Source organism: Cuculus canorus, chromosome 6 (genome assembly GCF_017976375.1).
Source record: "Cuculus canorus isolate bCucCan1 chromosome 6, bCucCan1.pri, whole genome shotgun sequence".
Classification (NCBI taxonomy): domain Eukaryota; kingdom Metazoa; phylum Chordata; class Aves; order Cuculiformes; family Cuculidae; genus Cuculus; species Cuculus canorus.
The window spans coordinates 23023054-23038959 of record NC_071406.1 but is presented as its reverse complement, the minus strand read 5'-3'; the positions used below and the strand labels follow the sequence as shown (position 1 = coordinate 23038959).

Here is a 15906-nt window from a genome sequence, read left to right as displayed (position 1 = left end):
ACACAGGGAGCGAGAGAAGCCCGGTATGGATCCCAGAGCCAGAAGGTAGTTTTGTTCATTTAATCTCTAGGTATGTAGAGTATGATCAGCACCATAGCAACTATCTGAGCCACTTCAATGAGTTAGATACAGAGATAGCAACTCCTGTTATTTATACAGCACCCTTTATTAGCAAAATTAAAAAATGCTAGATACCAGTTTCATTGAGTAGGTAAACTGCATTCATTTGTTGATATGGAGGCGCCATAAAACCTCTGTTTCTATCACTGGATTATATCTACACAATAGAGACTGTTTGGCAACAAATAACTAAAACAGTTAGAGGTTCTAAGAAATGAAATAATAAACTGAGAGGATAAAAACATACTAAAAGGATGAAGAATCGGTCTATGTGCAGAGCCAAACTGAAACTTGGCAGCTTTATAAACCAGTTAACACAGAAATAAATGAAAGTCTAAACAATAGGAATCAATCTGGAACAAAAAAAAATCATGAACACACAAATGTTATGAATTAATTATAAAGATAAAAAAGGGTTTTTTTAATTAATTGTGTCCCTGGTGTTTATTCTGCTGCATACTTTGCTTCCGGGAAGATTCTGTATCTGCAAAAGCCATATCAAGTATATTCACAAAGCAAGACAAATGGAAATAAGAAATATTTCTCACTTGAAATAATAAGACACAAATATGTCTCTGTTATTAGCTGGTTTTCCTCTGAATCATCTTGAACTTCTAGTCAGACAGCAAAGTTAAAATAAGCTATTTCATCATGCTGCAGAATATTTCTTAACTGTGTAATTCTTTCCTTTGCAGAATGCAGGTACTGAGCTGACAGTCGTTCTATGCGTCAGCATTTCCCTGGTGATTCTCAGCTTTTGCAGAATTTATGTTTTGACTAAAAGGATGTAATTATTTTTATAGATTAAAAAATAAGATCTTTATGTGTATAGTGGCTCCACACAGTTCTGGTCAATGGCAAGAAAAGCATACTCTGCATCTGAGGCAAAATGTAGACTATATCAATGAGGTCATCTCTGAACCTTAATTATGAGATAATGGTTGCAACTTGTAATTTCAGGCTTAATCAGTTTTATGACATCCAGCTTCACAGAGCAGAGCCAGTGTGAATGCAACAGGAAAGCCTTTTGCCATGGGAACATCATCACTCCCTTGGCACACACTTGGCCACCATCAGCACAGGCCCAGCAGTAGCACAGCCGTTGCACGGAGGATTCAGGCTAGCGGAAGTCTTAGAGGGGAAAGGGCACCAGACCACCTCCTCCCTCACGGCTGCAGGACCCGATGGACCTCCCTGAGGTGACAGAAACCAGAGGCCTCTAAAGCGCCACATTAGCCGAGGTCTCAACTTGAGTTAGCCAACCTGAAGTAAAATCCCGTCCAGGATAAAGTCACTTGTAGTGTTCATGTTGGGGACTGAGCAGGACAAATCAGGCAGTAGCTGAAATGAAGAATGCATTCCTTCTTCGTTAAACACTGCCATTGAAATGTTTTCTGTCTTTATACAGGAGGTTAGGGAGCCTCCTCAGAAACTCTAAAAGAAACAGCTAACAAAACCATAGCGTTACATGACTACAAGACTGTCATTCCGTGCAGCAGGGATGGATCTGACTGGCTTTGCGCTGGTCATCCTTATCACAGTGGGTGTAAGATAACTGCGGTTTCGAGACTCAGCAAATGACAAGCGAAGTTTGCTGCATCAGCCAATTAATAGCATCGGTATTTATGCAGGAACAAAGCTGAAGTGCAAATAAGGCCAGCGACTAAACCCTTCCAACAATTACATTTAATAAGGTACTGTGTGTTATTTACAGAAAACATACATCACATATTTCCTACACATAAAATGCAGACAAAGTATAAAGACAAAAGCTGCGCTCCCATAACATGCTAAACAAAATAAATAAAACTGAATTATTTTGGCACAATAGCTATTACATAAATAAATATTCTAGAACATAATGAACTAACATTTATTTACAGTCTATTGAAAGTGCAAAACAATTGGCTGAAAATTAAAATATTTGTAAATCCTTAAGACCAGAAAATATGTGTTAACCAGCCACAATTAATTATAGCTGAAGTTTAAGGTTTTAATGTCCAGGAAATTATTATTTTGAAATCTATTTGTGCATATTGTGCTCTTTTTGAACCAGTCATTTGCTACTTTTATGCTATTGATTTCAACAACCTTACTATCATAATGGAATTTTGTAAAAACCAGATTGGTAGTTTAAAAAAAGAAGTAAAATGTAAACACAGATTAATATATTTATCATTCAAAATATTTTCAGTGCTGTCAGTTTTCTGAAATGCCACACTGCTTGCAGTAGTAGGCAGCATGATTAAGATTAGAATTTTTTCTTAGTATCTGTTCTATTTCAAATGGAAATATTTGTAAGTCTTGTCTGAATGGAACTATACCTTGGAAGTCTCTTGAATCTACATTCTTTCATCAGACACTTACATACATCTTCCACTGAGGTCAACAGTAGCTGGGCAAGTTAAACTGATGATCAGTTTTGGTCCTGACCTGGAGAATAAGTCATAAAATACAGATTTTTAATTAGGGAGAAAAACACTACCTCCCTTAAAATCATTAGAAGCTGTTTATGCATTTTTCACCAACTATTTTATTTTATTATTTGCCTTTTTTACCCATATGAGAAATCATTTACTACACTTTAAGATGAATTAACAGTTCACAATGTGGCAACTCAGACAGGTACAGTGCATAAATTCTTACTCAGCCTAAGTTCTCCAATAGGCTGGTATATTGTGCGTTGCCTAAGACCTTAGAATATATTTTTGCTTATTTTTGTAGTGGCAGTGTGGTACCAGAGAAGGTGAAGTTCTTAACAAGTGACCTTGACAGCATAAAACATCATTTCTCATGATTGCTTCAAATGTTTATGCTCGACGCGGTTCTAGTCGGTGAGACATCTGTGATAAAGTTCTCTGGTTGTCAATCACATTTAATTGCCGCACATAGCTCCGAACATCCTGATGGTTCTTATTAGTTAGGGCTGCGTCGGGGTCTGGTGAAAGAGAAATGATGTAGGTTTGATACATTTAAACGCACAAATGCCTGAACAGAATGCATAACTCTTTATAAGCTGTCACAGGAAACAACAGATCCTGCTGAGTTAAAAAGAAAATATTTAGAAATTGCTCTCTTTGAAACTCTTCTTCTGTATCTGATCTTTCTGATCATCTTTCTGGTTACTACCCCCACAAATTAACTTTTTCTCTCAGATATCCTTAGCTACATTTACTCAAATTGATGGTCCTTGGTTACAGTTTTATACATCACCTTACCAGTCAACAGCTATAAACTATATAGCTAACTATTATGATTTAAAGCTGCCCATCTGCTTTTGAACCAGCAGCTTTCACACAGCTTCAAAACTGTATAATTGATTTAAGCTTCCTTTCACAAAATAGTCCCACTTCTAGCTTAGTATTAAATATTTGTAACACTAGTGCCTACTGGCTGACCCATTCAAGCCTCAAAATTTATTACCTGTTTACACTAATTAACATAACTACATTATACCTACACCAACAACAATTGTGAAATACCACCAAGTTAAAATCTAAGTATCTTCATCCTCACAGTGAACAATTTACAATTTGATGAAATACGTGTTTGTTAGCTTGAACTCCAAAAGGAAGATACTGAACCATATACAATATATAAATACACATATGAGGTCTGAAACAAAAAAGCAGAGACTAACCCCATCGCTCAGGAACCAAAAGTGCGAGAGGGGAGACAAAGAGATGGTTATAGAACATGTTCTAACCTGTCACAGTTAGACAAGGCTTAACTTGATCACACAGTACGAGTGGACATGTGTTCAAATACAGACATTTTCTTACCCTTGGCTGGAAAATGTCAGTATGCACCAGCTTTGTCTGTGAAGCAGTTTTTAGCTCATAACAACATTGCTGTGCTTGAGCATCCACCCTATTTGCCAGACCTGGCTCCTTCTTCCCAAAGATCAATTCGATGCTCAAAGGGACCCATTTTTGTTGGTAGAAGATGTGAAAGCAAAAATGATGGAGATCCTCAACAGCCTTTCAGAAAATGATCTGTGGGATTGCTTTGAACATTAGCCAGCACTCTATGTAGCTGTGTCACCTCAGAAGAGAACTATCTGCAAGGTGATCACAGCTGATTTTCTCAATTTATTAAATAACAAAAGTTACAGGCACGGTCTTGTTTTGTTTGTCAGACCTTGTACACGCACAAAAAGCATGGAATTTGGATATGTTACATCTATAGACTGAGATTTTTTTATACCATGGATAGTGAAAATCCACTTCCATTTCTAAATACATGAAGGTCTCACTAGTGATTAATACATTAAAACTAAAAGATACATAGCCAGAAAAACCTTGATGGTGGTAGGGGAGAAAAAAGCCCCATCACCTTTATCTTCTAGAGTTAAGCTTTGACCCAGATGGAAATAAACAATTTTTATAAAAATATGTTGTGATATATTATTTATTCTGTTATTTGAGAAAGAGGAAGGCTGCTGTGAGACAATATGAATGAAGTGCTGAGGAAATGCCCGTGTCCCTGGGACTGAGTGCACCTAGATGGGATGAGACCCACAGAGCAAACCTGTTTGACCACGCAGCTCTGTCATCTTACATGGCCTCATGTACGTTCTGGTAATTATACTGACAAACAGGTTTTAAGTTCATCACCTTATGCAGTCATGTCACTTACAAATGTCACGTTTCTGGACTGGGTTCCTATAAAAACATGGTTTATCCAAGCAAGTATCTTGCATGCATCTGTGTGCTGCTGTCTGCTAGCCTTACTCCAACTACTTCTGAACCCAGTGGATAATTTCACCCAACTCAAATTTGACAGACATGTCGAGACCTCACAGATATTTAGCTCCTTCACATGCTTGGAAAGAGATGGAGAAGCAGCTTATTAGAACTTCCTGAGGGGTATTTCACCCTGTGAAACATCAAAGGATCCAGACATGGAAGAATCACTGGAAACCAGCTTTTCAGTTCTGGTATGCACAGAATTAGTTGTAATTACTGTAGCTACTGATGATAATGCTGACTGTGCAGTTGCTGTAATACACTTACTGAAAGATTGGCTTCGGCAGAATTTCACCGTCCTGACAGTGTTGGCAATCATGCGCTGGAAAGAAAAGATGGGATGCAATCAGAGAAAAAGCACTGTATTTCATCATCATTTAAACGAAGCACCTAACTGTGCCTGAGTGTAAAGACATATGCCAATAAAAGCAGTCATATGAATGAAAATATAATTTTAATGCTGATACTCTCGTGTGTAGGGTGTGATTTGCATTTACACAGGCTTTAAATGAGCGTGAATGTAATTTACATGTGCTCAGAGAACCCGTCGCTTAGATGCTGTAAAAGGTTTAACTAAGAATGAAAATCAGCCACTTCAATGTGCATTTTTTGATAATATCTTCCCACATTAAAAAATAAAAGGAGTATCATGTAGAGCACCCTTGGAGTACATACACGTGTTAATTTTAAGACCATTAGTTCCTAACAGCAAGGCCATTTCTAAACATATTCAGCAATTAAAGAGCTTTCAGTTTGAGTTTAGAATACAGTCCTTGAAACTGCCAGTGTAAAATGAACATGTGAGGGTGTATGTTTACTGATTCCCTCTGGAAATGTGCTCAATTCATAGGTGAGAAGGCCACTGTTAGAACTGTGGCCTTGTAGGCAAGTTTCACCAAACAGACTTACTAGCTTGCACAAGTGTCTCTAACCCAACATGAAAAGCGGCTTCACTTTTGGTGGACATTTCTACTGGCAATTCACAAAAGAAAAGCAGAAGTCACTTCAGTCCTTCTTGGCTATGCTTGCTCGTCAGTAAATAAGCCACCATTTCACTCAGTTAAGAAAATATTAATCACAGAATCATAGAATTCCTAGGTTGGAATTGACCTTTGAGATCATCAAGTCCAATCGTACCTGTCTACTACTAAATCATATCCCTAAGCACCTCATCTACCCATCTTTCAAATACCTCCAGGGACGGTGACTCAGTCACCTCCCCGGGCAGCTGGTTCCAGTGCCCAATAACCCTTCCAGTGAAGAAGCTTTTCCTAATGTCCAATCTAAACCTCCCCTGGCGGAGCTTGAGGTCATTCCCTCTCACCCTGTCACTTGTGCAAAAAGACCAACATCCAGTTCTCTACAACCTCCTTTCAGGTAGTCGTAGAGAGCAATAAGGTCTCCCCTCAGCCTCCTTTTCTCCAGGCTAAACAACCCCAGTTCTCTCAGCTGCTCCTCATAAGACTTGTTGTCCAGCCCCCTCACCAGCTTTGTTGCTCTTCTCTGGACATGTTCCAGCACCTCAATGTCTTTCTTGTAGTGAGGGGTCCAGAACTGAACACAGCATTCAAGGTGTGGCCTCACCAGTGCTGAGTACAGGGGCAGAATCACTTCTTTGGTCCTGCCGGCCACACTGGACCACTGAGCACACTGCTGGCTCAGACGGATGTCAACCAACACTTCCAGGTCCTTCTCCTCCAGGAAGCCCTCCAGCCACTCTTCCCCAAGACTGTAGCGCTGCACAGGGTTGTTGTGTCCCAAGTGCAAGACTCTGCACTTGGCCTTGTTAAACCTCAGCCCAATGACCTCAGCCCATTGATCCAGACTGTTCAGATCCCTTTGTAGAGAGAATTTACTTTGATAAATGAGATGCTATTTTACAGCAGTTTTTAAGAACAGAAAGAAAATTTTTTTGTCATAAAGCAAAATATTTTTTATTTTAGGTCTGGCCTGCAAAATTTTAACTGGCTCATGTGATTAGCACCAGAGGTAATACACACAGCAATGTGAGGCCAAATTGGTTGTTCTGCAAAATATCATAATATCAAATAAACTGAAACTTCAGCAGTAAACCTGAATTCCTTAGCTAGATAGCTTGATTCAATCACTGTTATAAAGACAATGTTTGTTTCAGTTTCTTTTGCTTAGATGAAGAAAAAGCAGAGGAGGGAAACGCTATTCCTAATTATAGTCTAACTTCTGTTGCACACTTTCACATCGTCCAAAAATTATAACAGAGCTGCCTGTCTTAACACAGCACACTCTCACTAGGCTGCTTCATACCTTCTTGTGTGAGATTAACAAGATAGCCATAAAGGCGCACACAGTGGAATGAAGTATTTCTTATTAGTAAACAGCAAAACTTGGGGCATGTGCTCCACAAAATTCATACACACTTATAAACCTATAGGAAAATTATGTTATAAAAACACTTTTGTGAAATCTGTCATTCCAGAAGTGGGAAGCAACAATGTAAAACATTCCTTACACACACACTGAATATTGTTACACATTTCAATGCACTGTCAAACACACAAAAATGGGTATGGCTGTGGTCAGCATTAAAAACGCTACTGCTATGTCATGTACTACATTTTTGTGGATTACACCTTGTATAATCAAATTGAAAATAGCTATACCGAAACTGATATAAAATATTTTAATTCTAAAACAAAAGAAACTAAAAGGTCTAGGGAATTTGCATATGGGTCTACTTCCATCGTTCCTAACATAATATGTATTTACATGTGGAAAATTAGATTTCAAATCAGAATCATTTTTATCCTGTTAATTTTCATGGTACTTCAAGCCATTACTACTAGGAAGATTTTTCTAAGGCACTTACCCTGCAAACGTTCTCATATGTCCTTAGTGTTAACCATGTGAATAAGCCCCAGTGACTTCAATGGAACCTCTTCAAATACTCAAAGATAAGCACCCATTATAATACTGGATTAAGACTGAATGCACTGCATATTACAGTGTTGGTTCTTCAAGTCTAACCAAGTCAAATGAAAACCAATACAACATGCACATGTAAATATGAATGTCTCATACCTCCATGGATTCATATTTGGCTGTTATGTGCTACTGCTATTTTGATTTATACCTTTTAAAAAATAACTATTTCAAGGAGAGACCATAAAGTTGAACTGGACCAGTCAACCTAACAGTTTCAAGAGCATCTCAACTTCAAGGGAGGCTTCGCTAAGTACACTTTATTTTATGAAGATAGCTGGTGTTGCTTGATGTGCTTTCTACATGAATCGTTAATACACACTCTAACTTTTCAAATCTGTAAATGATTAGGTTTTAGCCTGATTTCATAATGAAATCATAATGAGAGTCTAGCTCTTTGGAGCTAGACTGTAGGCTCAGTGTTCGGTTAGTTTAGTATTAAGCTTCCAATGTGAAAACTTAGATTTATCAAAAAAGTGTGTTCTGCAGAATCATTTTAATTTTTATTATGTGGGGAATTTATGCTGAGAAAAACAGCATTCATAAAAAGTATTGTAATGCTGTGCTGTACTGAAAGACAAATTATATGTGTAGCGAAGTTTTTCACAAAGTTTTCACTACTTCCAAATTTCTTATTATATGGGCTACTCCAGGCAAGGAAAACCAAAGTGAGGAGTAACTAAACTGACTTTTGGTTAAAGGCTGAAGTGCCTGGCCTCCTTCAGTTGGCTGAAAGGCTTAATTTTAAGGAGTTACTTTGCCTGTGCCTGAGGATAAGCTCATTCAATCTGTGCATTCAGAAGTATCCTGGCAATGATGAAACACAAAGGAGTGAGGAAGTGACTGTTAAGGCAGAATAAATGGAAAACTGTGGCCAGAAGACAGCATTGCAACCCAACGGGGAGATTCTGGAGCACTGTGTGTCCCTGAAGAGCTCCTTTCACAATGTTTTTTTTCCAAGTGCTGTGGTACTGTCTAATATAAACTGAAAAGAGCTCCTCTTTGGAAGGTGCAAATTGAACAGAAAAGCAGCATAAGAAGTGAAAGTCTATTTCCCTTCCTGAATCTTGCAGATTAGTTGTGGGGTTTTTATTCAAGAAAACTAGAAACATCTACAGAGAAGATGTTCAGATGAAGTTTAATTGCCAGCTCCTCAATTTCTTCTTCAAATAGAGGATTACCTCTAGTTAATGCCTGCAAAAATTAACCTCTGTTTACTCGCTGTGCTAAGAAAGACCTGCAATTACTGAAAAGCCATATAAACCTAAATTTGGATATTTCTGAAACAGAACCAATTGCATAATATAACAAGCAACCACTACTACCAGCATGCTATATATACACACAACAATACCCTTGCGAGTTTTATGCAGTCTTGAGTAGTGGCAGCAGGCCAACGCATTATCTTCTAATCCATTCCAAAGCCAGGTTTCTAAATGTTATAAATATTCATATATGCCATAGAAAACTACTAAGGGCTTTAGTCACACACTTTTTGCATAATCTTTATGTTGCAAAAATGAAAGAATGTTTGCCCTTTTTTTGCATAAGGATCAGAGTGTGAATTCTCTTTTGTTCATCTCCACAAAACCCAAAAATCAATATGCGCAGATTTTCTAATCCTCATTTCACACCTGAAGGGTGAAGAAGCTCGACAAAAAGAAGCATCAGTGGCCAGCATGGTGGGACTGTCATGTGTTGCCATGGCAGGTCAGCACTTCCAGAGCTCTTTCATGACTTCTGCTCCCTCTACAGGTGCCATTTGTGAGACACGCTTGGGCATGCGACATGGAGATGGTGCCATGGATCTTTGTTCAGGCTACCTGATGATTCCAGAAATAGCATTGATAAAGTTCTCAAAATCATTGCATCTTCCCTCTATGAATACAAAATTCTGTACTGGCAGTCAGAATTCAGGATTATGCAGCTGAAGTTTGAATAAAGTACAAATCAGTAAGTGGTCAAGAGTATGAAATATTGTCTGTCCTTAAGGAGAGTCATGCTCAGTACTTCTCTCACTTTCCTCTCTCTTCTTCCCCTGGCAGGACATAATTATAGGAAAGGGGTTTAATTTTTTTCCTAAATATACAGCTATAAAACCAGTGCCACTTAAATGTTATGTATTGCCATGTATTGTACTGCAGGTTGTAGGTTGTCCTGTATCTGCCGAATCATACGGAGTTGATAGGAACTCATACTACTGACAGCTTTGAGGGCTCTTTTTCACATGAAAAGAAGGTCATCAATGGACCTAAAAGACAACTGTGTATTCTAGATCATAAACTAATTGTGATTGCTGCCTACTGCAATGTTTTTCCTTTCACCCACATGCAGCTCTCAACATGTTCTCAACCTGCCAAACTATAGCTACAGAACTCAAAAATCTTTGCAAGCTTATTCATTCCTTTCTCCTCTATGACAAGTGTGTCTTCAGTTTTCACATAGATGGATCTTCTTAAGCAACACTTGCAAGTAACATCTACTGTCAATTCATTAGTGGACAAAAGATGCAGTTTTTACCACACAAGGTCATGGAGTATACACCAACCAGAAGGGACATCTGAGCAACACCATCATGGAAACAGCTTGTACCTTGTATCCATCAGCTTCAACAGTGAGATAAGTAAAAGACCGTCAGTACATCTCTAAAACCATGTCTTCTTTGGTGTTGAAGACAAAGCCTTTTACTAAAGGCCTATACTACTAATACCAGTAACTTAGTTATTCTGTTTACTTACTTGAAAAAGTATAAATAACATGTTCTAGGGTGAATTTTAAGGCCAAATACTTGTTTCCTACACACACAAACATACCCTTGCTTCATGTAATAAATGGCACAGTAAAGAGCAGAAGTACAGTGCAAATACAAAAAAAGTACACCTATTTCTGACACAATCAATATTGTTTGCCCACATCTTGTACAAACCAAATGGGTCCACTTACAAACTTCCCTCTTTACACACTGCTGTGGCTCTAACACACACGGTATTCTCTTCCCTGGGCTAGCTGTCCCTGCCCTTCCAATCCTCACACCCTCCTCCAAATAAGAGGCATCCATCGGGATCAGGAGATGGGGAAGGGGAAGAAGGAGCAGGCAGTCACAAAGGCAGCAGCAGGTAAAGTTCAGCAGTGCCCTGCAGAGCCATGTCCTCCTACTACTGCCAATACCACAGTTCTGCCACTACACCTCTGAAAAGATCATACGAAAGTGCAGCAAGAAAAAATTGACTCAGTTCCTTTCATTTTAGCCTGACTTGCTAAAAAAAAAAAACACTTAAGCTAATGTGGCTTAACACCATCTGCCTGTTTTTCCCTCCTTCTCTAGATAACACTGTCATATTTGAAAAAAGAACCCAGAGTTTTCAAACGTAAGAAAGCTCCTACCAAATTTCTGTGAAAATAGATGGCTGTGGACAAGAGAAAGGTCATGTAAGTGCCCTCTTCTCCTGCCTTCTTCGGGGAAGTGGCTGTAGTGCAAGTTCCTATGTTATGACAAAAACCTATTCACACAGAGTTCCCCAGCCATGAAGAAACCACACATGCCTCAGCCACGAGGAAAGCTCTAAGCAGAGCTCAGGCACCCATGACACACAAATGTTTAGGAAAGCAGGCCCTGCTGTTTCTGACACTCAAGGAAGTCCTGGCTCAGACACTGACAGCCCCTGTGTGTTTTAAGACGCATAGTTTAATATAAATAATAACAGAAACATCAGAAAACATAAAAGATTTAAAGGAAGCTGTTTCAGCTGAAGAGATGCCACTAGATCAAACTTCTACTTTTGGCTGCCTGCTACAGGAATAAAGTTGTCAGCAGCACATCAGCTGTCGGGATCAGAGCTCTGTGGTGAGAATGCAGACATGGTGCCAGAGGCTGTTCTCAGCTTCATCACTGTGCTTACACGAGCGACAGAGGGACTCACCTCCTCTGGTGGCAAATGGCATCACCAGTGGCAAATACCCAGATATTTTTATTCATAAACTTCAGCAAGCATCAAAGTTAGGATGAATCAAGGGAAATAATTTTCCAAAGAATTAAGACATTTTAGACAGATCCGTAACAGTGTGGCTCCCAGCAATATTCAGAGGCATCTCCATCTGCTTGTGACAGAACATCATGACGCAGAACAAACAGGCAGAAACAACAAACGGCAGGACAGGATTTCTGGGTGGAAATCTAGTTTCTACTTCTGTCCTGAAAATGGCAGAATAACATCACAGATTCCCCTTATGTTTATACTTATGTAAAAGAGAGCTGAATTTATATGTGTGTTATCTGGCTGAGTGGTCTTGTCTTCACTAGTTAATATCTGGCAATTATGTGTCGATATGACAGTTGTAGGCTTAACACAAGTAGGCGGTAGTGACTGAGGTTTAACAGTAGGCTTTTCTTCTTTGCTTGACCTGATGACACAAGCAAAAAGCTAAAAACTGCTAGGTCTGCATTAGGATTTGAATGAATAATGTGGGTGGAATCTGAATATAAGTTGCTTTGAAGAGCCATAGGTTGAGAGAAGCAGTGAAAATACCATAGAAGCATGCAGAATAGCCAGTGAAGAACACTATAAAAACACAAAAGGTATACTTGCAGCAAGCTCGGGAGAAAAGCAAAATAAGCTTTTAGGTAGAGCACTAAATGAAAAAAGGTTTAGAATACTCAAAAAGGAGAATGTTTCCCAGTCTGTTGTGTGGAGGAACATAAGACATTATACTGATTCTTTGAAAAACATATAGCATCAAAAATACATTAACAGATTTTCACTCGCCACTCCTAAAGAAAATGCTTGAAGCTCAGATTACTGCACAAAATGAGTGATACTACACTCATGCAGTATAAAATTTTATTCAAAACCTTCAGGTGCTACTAGTAAATCTATGTTGTGGACATACCATATTTCTGAATATAAGGCAATGTGCAGACTAGGGTGAAAAGAGCAGACCTGCAGCAGCCCAGATATAGACCAGTTTAAGCTGCTACGAAATTCACTCTTGGCCTTGGGAGTGCCAAACTGTGGTATAGAGTGGTGTAAAACCATTTCTAAATGACCAGTCTGGATTGAACTTCTGTCTATGGGCTTCTGCCTCCTGTAATAGCTTTTACACGTAATCATGCATAAAGAAGAGCCTGAGGCATACAGCTCTGAGGCCTGCAGATGTACCAGGTCCTCTGGCTCAGAAGGTGTAAGTAGACCAAGTGACGTGGAGAACACAGAGTCAGCCACACAGCCATAGCTATAGCAATGTAGCTGCCATCCCCCCTGGTTTGGAGGTGCTCCAGCCAAGTTTGAGATCCTTTTGTGTTACCCAAAATATCTATACTATCTACATTAAAATACATACATTATCTATGTAAGTAGAACAAGCAGTCCAGGAAAAAGTCCTTTTCTGCAGGTAGAAGGCTCAAAGGCTTTGGAAGGAGATGATAACACAGTCTGCGTATGCAATTACAGAGTGTCATTATTGCAAAGTGAGGTCAGGCCTTTCCTCAGGCATTAGCACTACCATTTATCCACAACAAAGTCTCAGCTTAGTAGAGAGGTATTTTCACCATAGGACAGAGGCTGTCCTGGAGCTGCAAACTAAAATCTAAGAGAATAATTCACTCAGAGTGATGATCACTTTTCTGTGAAGTTTTCTAAAGAGCTGGAAGTCTTTCTTTTTCACCCTCCAAGATATCAGCACTCAGAAGATATGACAAGCTCATCCATAGTGCAGTGGAAATAACTATGGAGCGATTCCAATTACTGTAGTACTAAGAACAAGCAGATACAGGCCAGGTTGGATGGGGCCTTGAGCAGCCGGGTCTAGTGAGAGGTGTCCCTTCCCATGGCAGAGGGGTTGGAACTGGATAATCTTTAAGGTCCCTTCCAACCCAAACTATTTAATGATTCTATGATATAGGTGCCAGAACAGATATGCTATCCTGGCTGCTGAATGGAGCTTTAGTGCTGAACAGTAAGTCAGGTTTGGTTTTGCACTGTGGCTGCTCATAGCTGGGTTTGGCTACCCTTGGTTCTCAGGTGCAGGTGTCATTAACCACTGTAATAAAGAACATGGCCTTAGCAACCAAGAAAATGGCTTCTCACTGTTTAGAAATATGAGCTTCAAATGAGATTTCTGCCATGGCAAGAAATTTACCTCCCAGAAATTTTTGATAGCGGTGTTTGAAATTATGAAAGCTTATGTGCAGGATTTAAAATAAATCAAATTTGAGCATAATCTAGCCTTCTAGATATCCCTTTCCAATATTAAAGCAATCAAGTCACGGAAGTCTCCTTTCACTTCTTAAAGGGAAGAAGAAAATAAAAGTGTTGTGCACATTCTATATTAAAGCTCCTTTCATTCTCTGAGGAGCAATGCTGAACTAGCCCAGCCCGAGGCAGTTCAATCCCGTTTGAAGGAACAGCAGTTAAAATTACAGCTTGGTCCCAAACTGGCTGTTAAAAATTGTCTTTAACAGCTCTGCTTCCTGTCACTGCTGCTGCCTCTCCTAGGAAACATTTTGGCTGTGCATGGCTCAATGGGCAGTTTCTTCTCCACCTCTGTGAAGTTCTCCAGAAACCCAGAGCCCAGGTGTTGTGCACAATGCAGACTATTTTTGCCAGCTCTTGGTCCTGCCTTCACTTTCTCTAGCCCTGGAAGTCATTGTTGAGAAGTTCACTCTTGAAGAGACGAATAGGGAGGTCTTTCACAATTTTGATTTCAAATATATCATACGTACCATTTTTTCGAAGTTTACCAGATTGTCGGTGAATGTCTTGTTTCCCTCATGAGTAAACGTCATGTCTGTATAGAAATAAAAGCCACATAAAAGCCCATTACTGAATCATGGCTATACAAACAAGCAGAGCATGTTCTTTATCCCTTACACAAATCAAAGCAGCTATAAAAGTAAAACATTTTGGGTTTAATTTGCAGCATTTCTCAGACTACTAAATTTGAGGTATGATATTCAGATGTACTAAACCAGTTTTTCTTGTCTCTGTGTCATGCTTTTTATAATGGAAAAAGATCATACCTCACACTGAGATTGATTTTTGCTTTTTCTTGCTGCTACTCTTATTCTTCAAATATTTCACAAATAGCTTTCAAGTTAATAATTCTGCTACCATACAAGCTTACCTTTTATAAGTAGTGGCATGAAAGGAATTATTGGAGGTTCCAATTTAGCTACAGTTAGTCTGTAGGCCCTATGGTTTCTTGATGGATCCTTAAGAAAAAAAGAGAAATCAAATAATTACCAATATATATTATTATAGGTATTGAGACACTGTATGTATTCATTTCGATGTCATGGCATTTATTAAAATCATCATCTTCCCCTGTGGCTTTCAAAGTGAATCTGCAAACTAAGACACCTTCTATCACTCTCCCATACAGCTTACATGATGAGAAGACAGCTGCTAAACACAAACATTTTTCATGCCAAATAGCAAGGTAAGATATGATTACAAAAAATTGTTCATAAAGGAACCACACATTTTTTCCTCCCTCCTTGCAGCTGCAAATCCAGTTTCACATATGCTGTAACACTAAAATGTATTGCTTGGAAAAATCCAGGTTGGAAAATACGATTTCCCATATGTACAACACGTGATAAAGCTTTTCTGAATTCCCAGATTAACTTTGAGTGGTACATAAGTTCTCTCAGAGTAGGTTCCTAAGAGTATAATTTATTAGTCATACATACTTGTTTTAGCAGCTCTAAAATGGGATCATAAACTTCTTAAAGTCAAACAAGGACATATAAAATGTTCTGAATCAAGGAATTCAAATCAGTTACTCAGAAACTGAATTAGCTCAGATTGTGCATAGAATAAGGGATCCATTGCTATTCACCATTAAGCTTTCAAACTCTGCATAGATCTTCTTGAACTTGCTTGGAAGTTTCTGTTAATAAAAACAAAAATAGTAAACCTTAATTAAATCCAATTTGTGTGGTAATTTTACTGTAAATTCTAGTTCCTTTTACAATGCCCTAAGTCAGGAAAGTGCTTTTTTTGCCAGATATTTGTAACAATGTGCTAATCTAAAATACATGTCTCCTAGCAACCAGATTATAAATAGAGACCAGCAATGAAAC

General features: G+C 38.8%; 1 protein-coding gene across 4 annotated transcripts in view; it reads right to left on the bottom strand.

The window, feature by feature from the left end:
- Positions 1-205: 205 nt before the first annotated feature.
- Positions 206-15906, bottom strand: part of RAPGEF4 (Rap guanine nucleotide exchange factor 4) — a 153253-nt gene continuing 137552 nt past the window's right edge. For 3 of the 4 annotated variants that reach the window (XM_054070025.1, XM_054070026.1, XM_054070027.1), the window contains 5 exons: positions 15663-15713; positions 14946-15033; positions 14545-14609; positions 5136-5190; positions 207-3058 (listed from right to left, as the gene is read on the bottom strand). In XM_054070025.1, the coding sequence (XP_053926000.1) occupies positions 2931-3058; positions 5136-5190; positions 14545-14609; positions 14946-15033; positions 15663-15713 (387 nt within the window). In that variant the 3' untranslated portion in view covers positions 207-2930. Of the gene's footprint in view, positions 3059-5135; positions 5191-14544; positions 14610-14945; positions 15034-15662; positions 15714-15906 lie in introns of all 4 variants that reach the window. The other variant, XM_054070028.1, reaches the window with a different exon arrangement.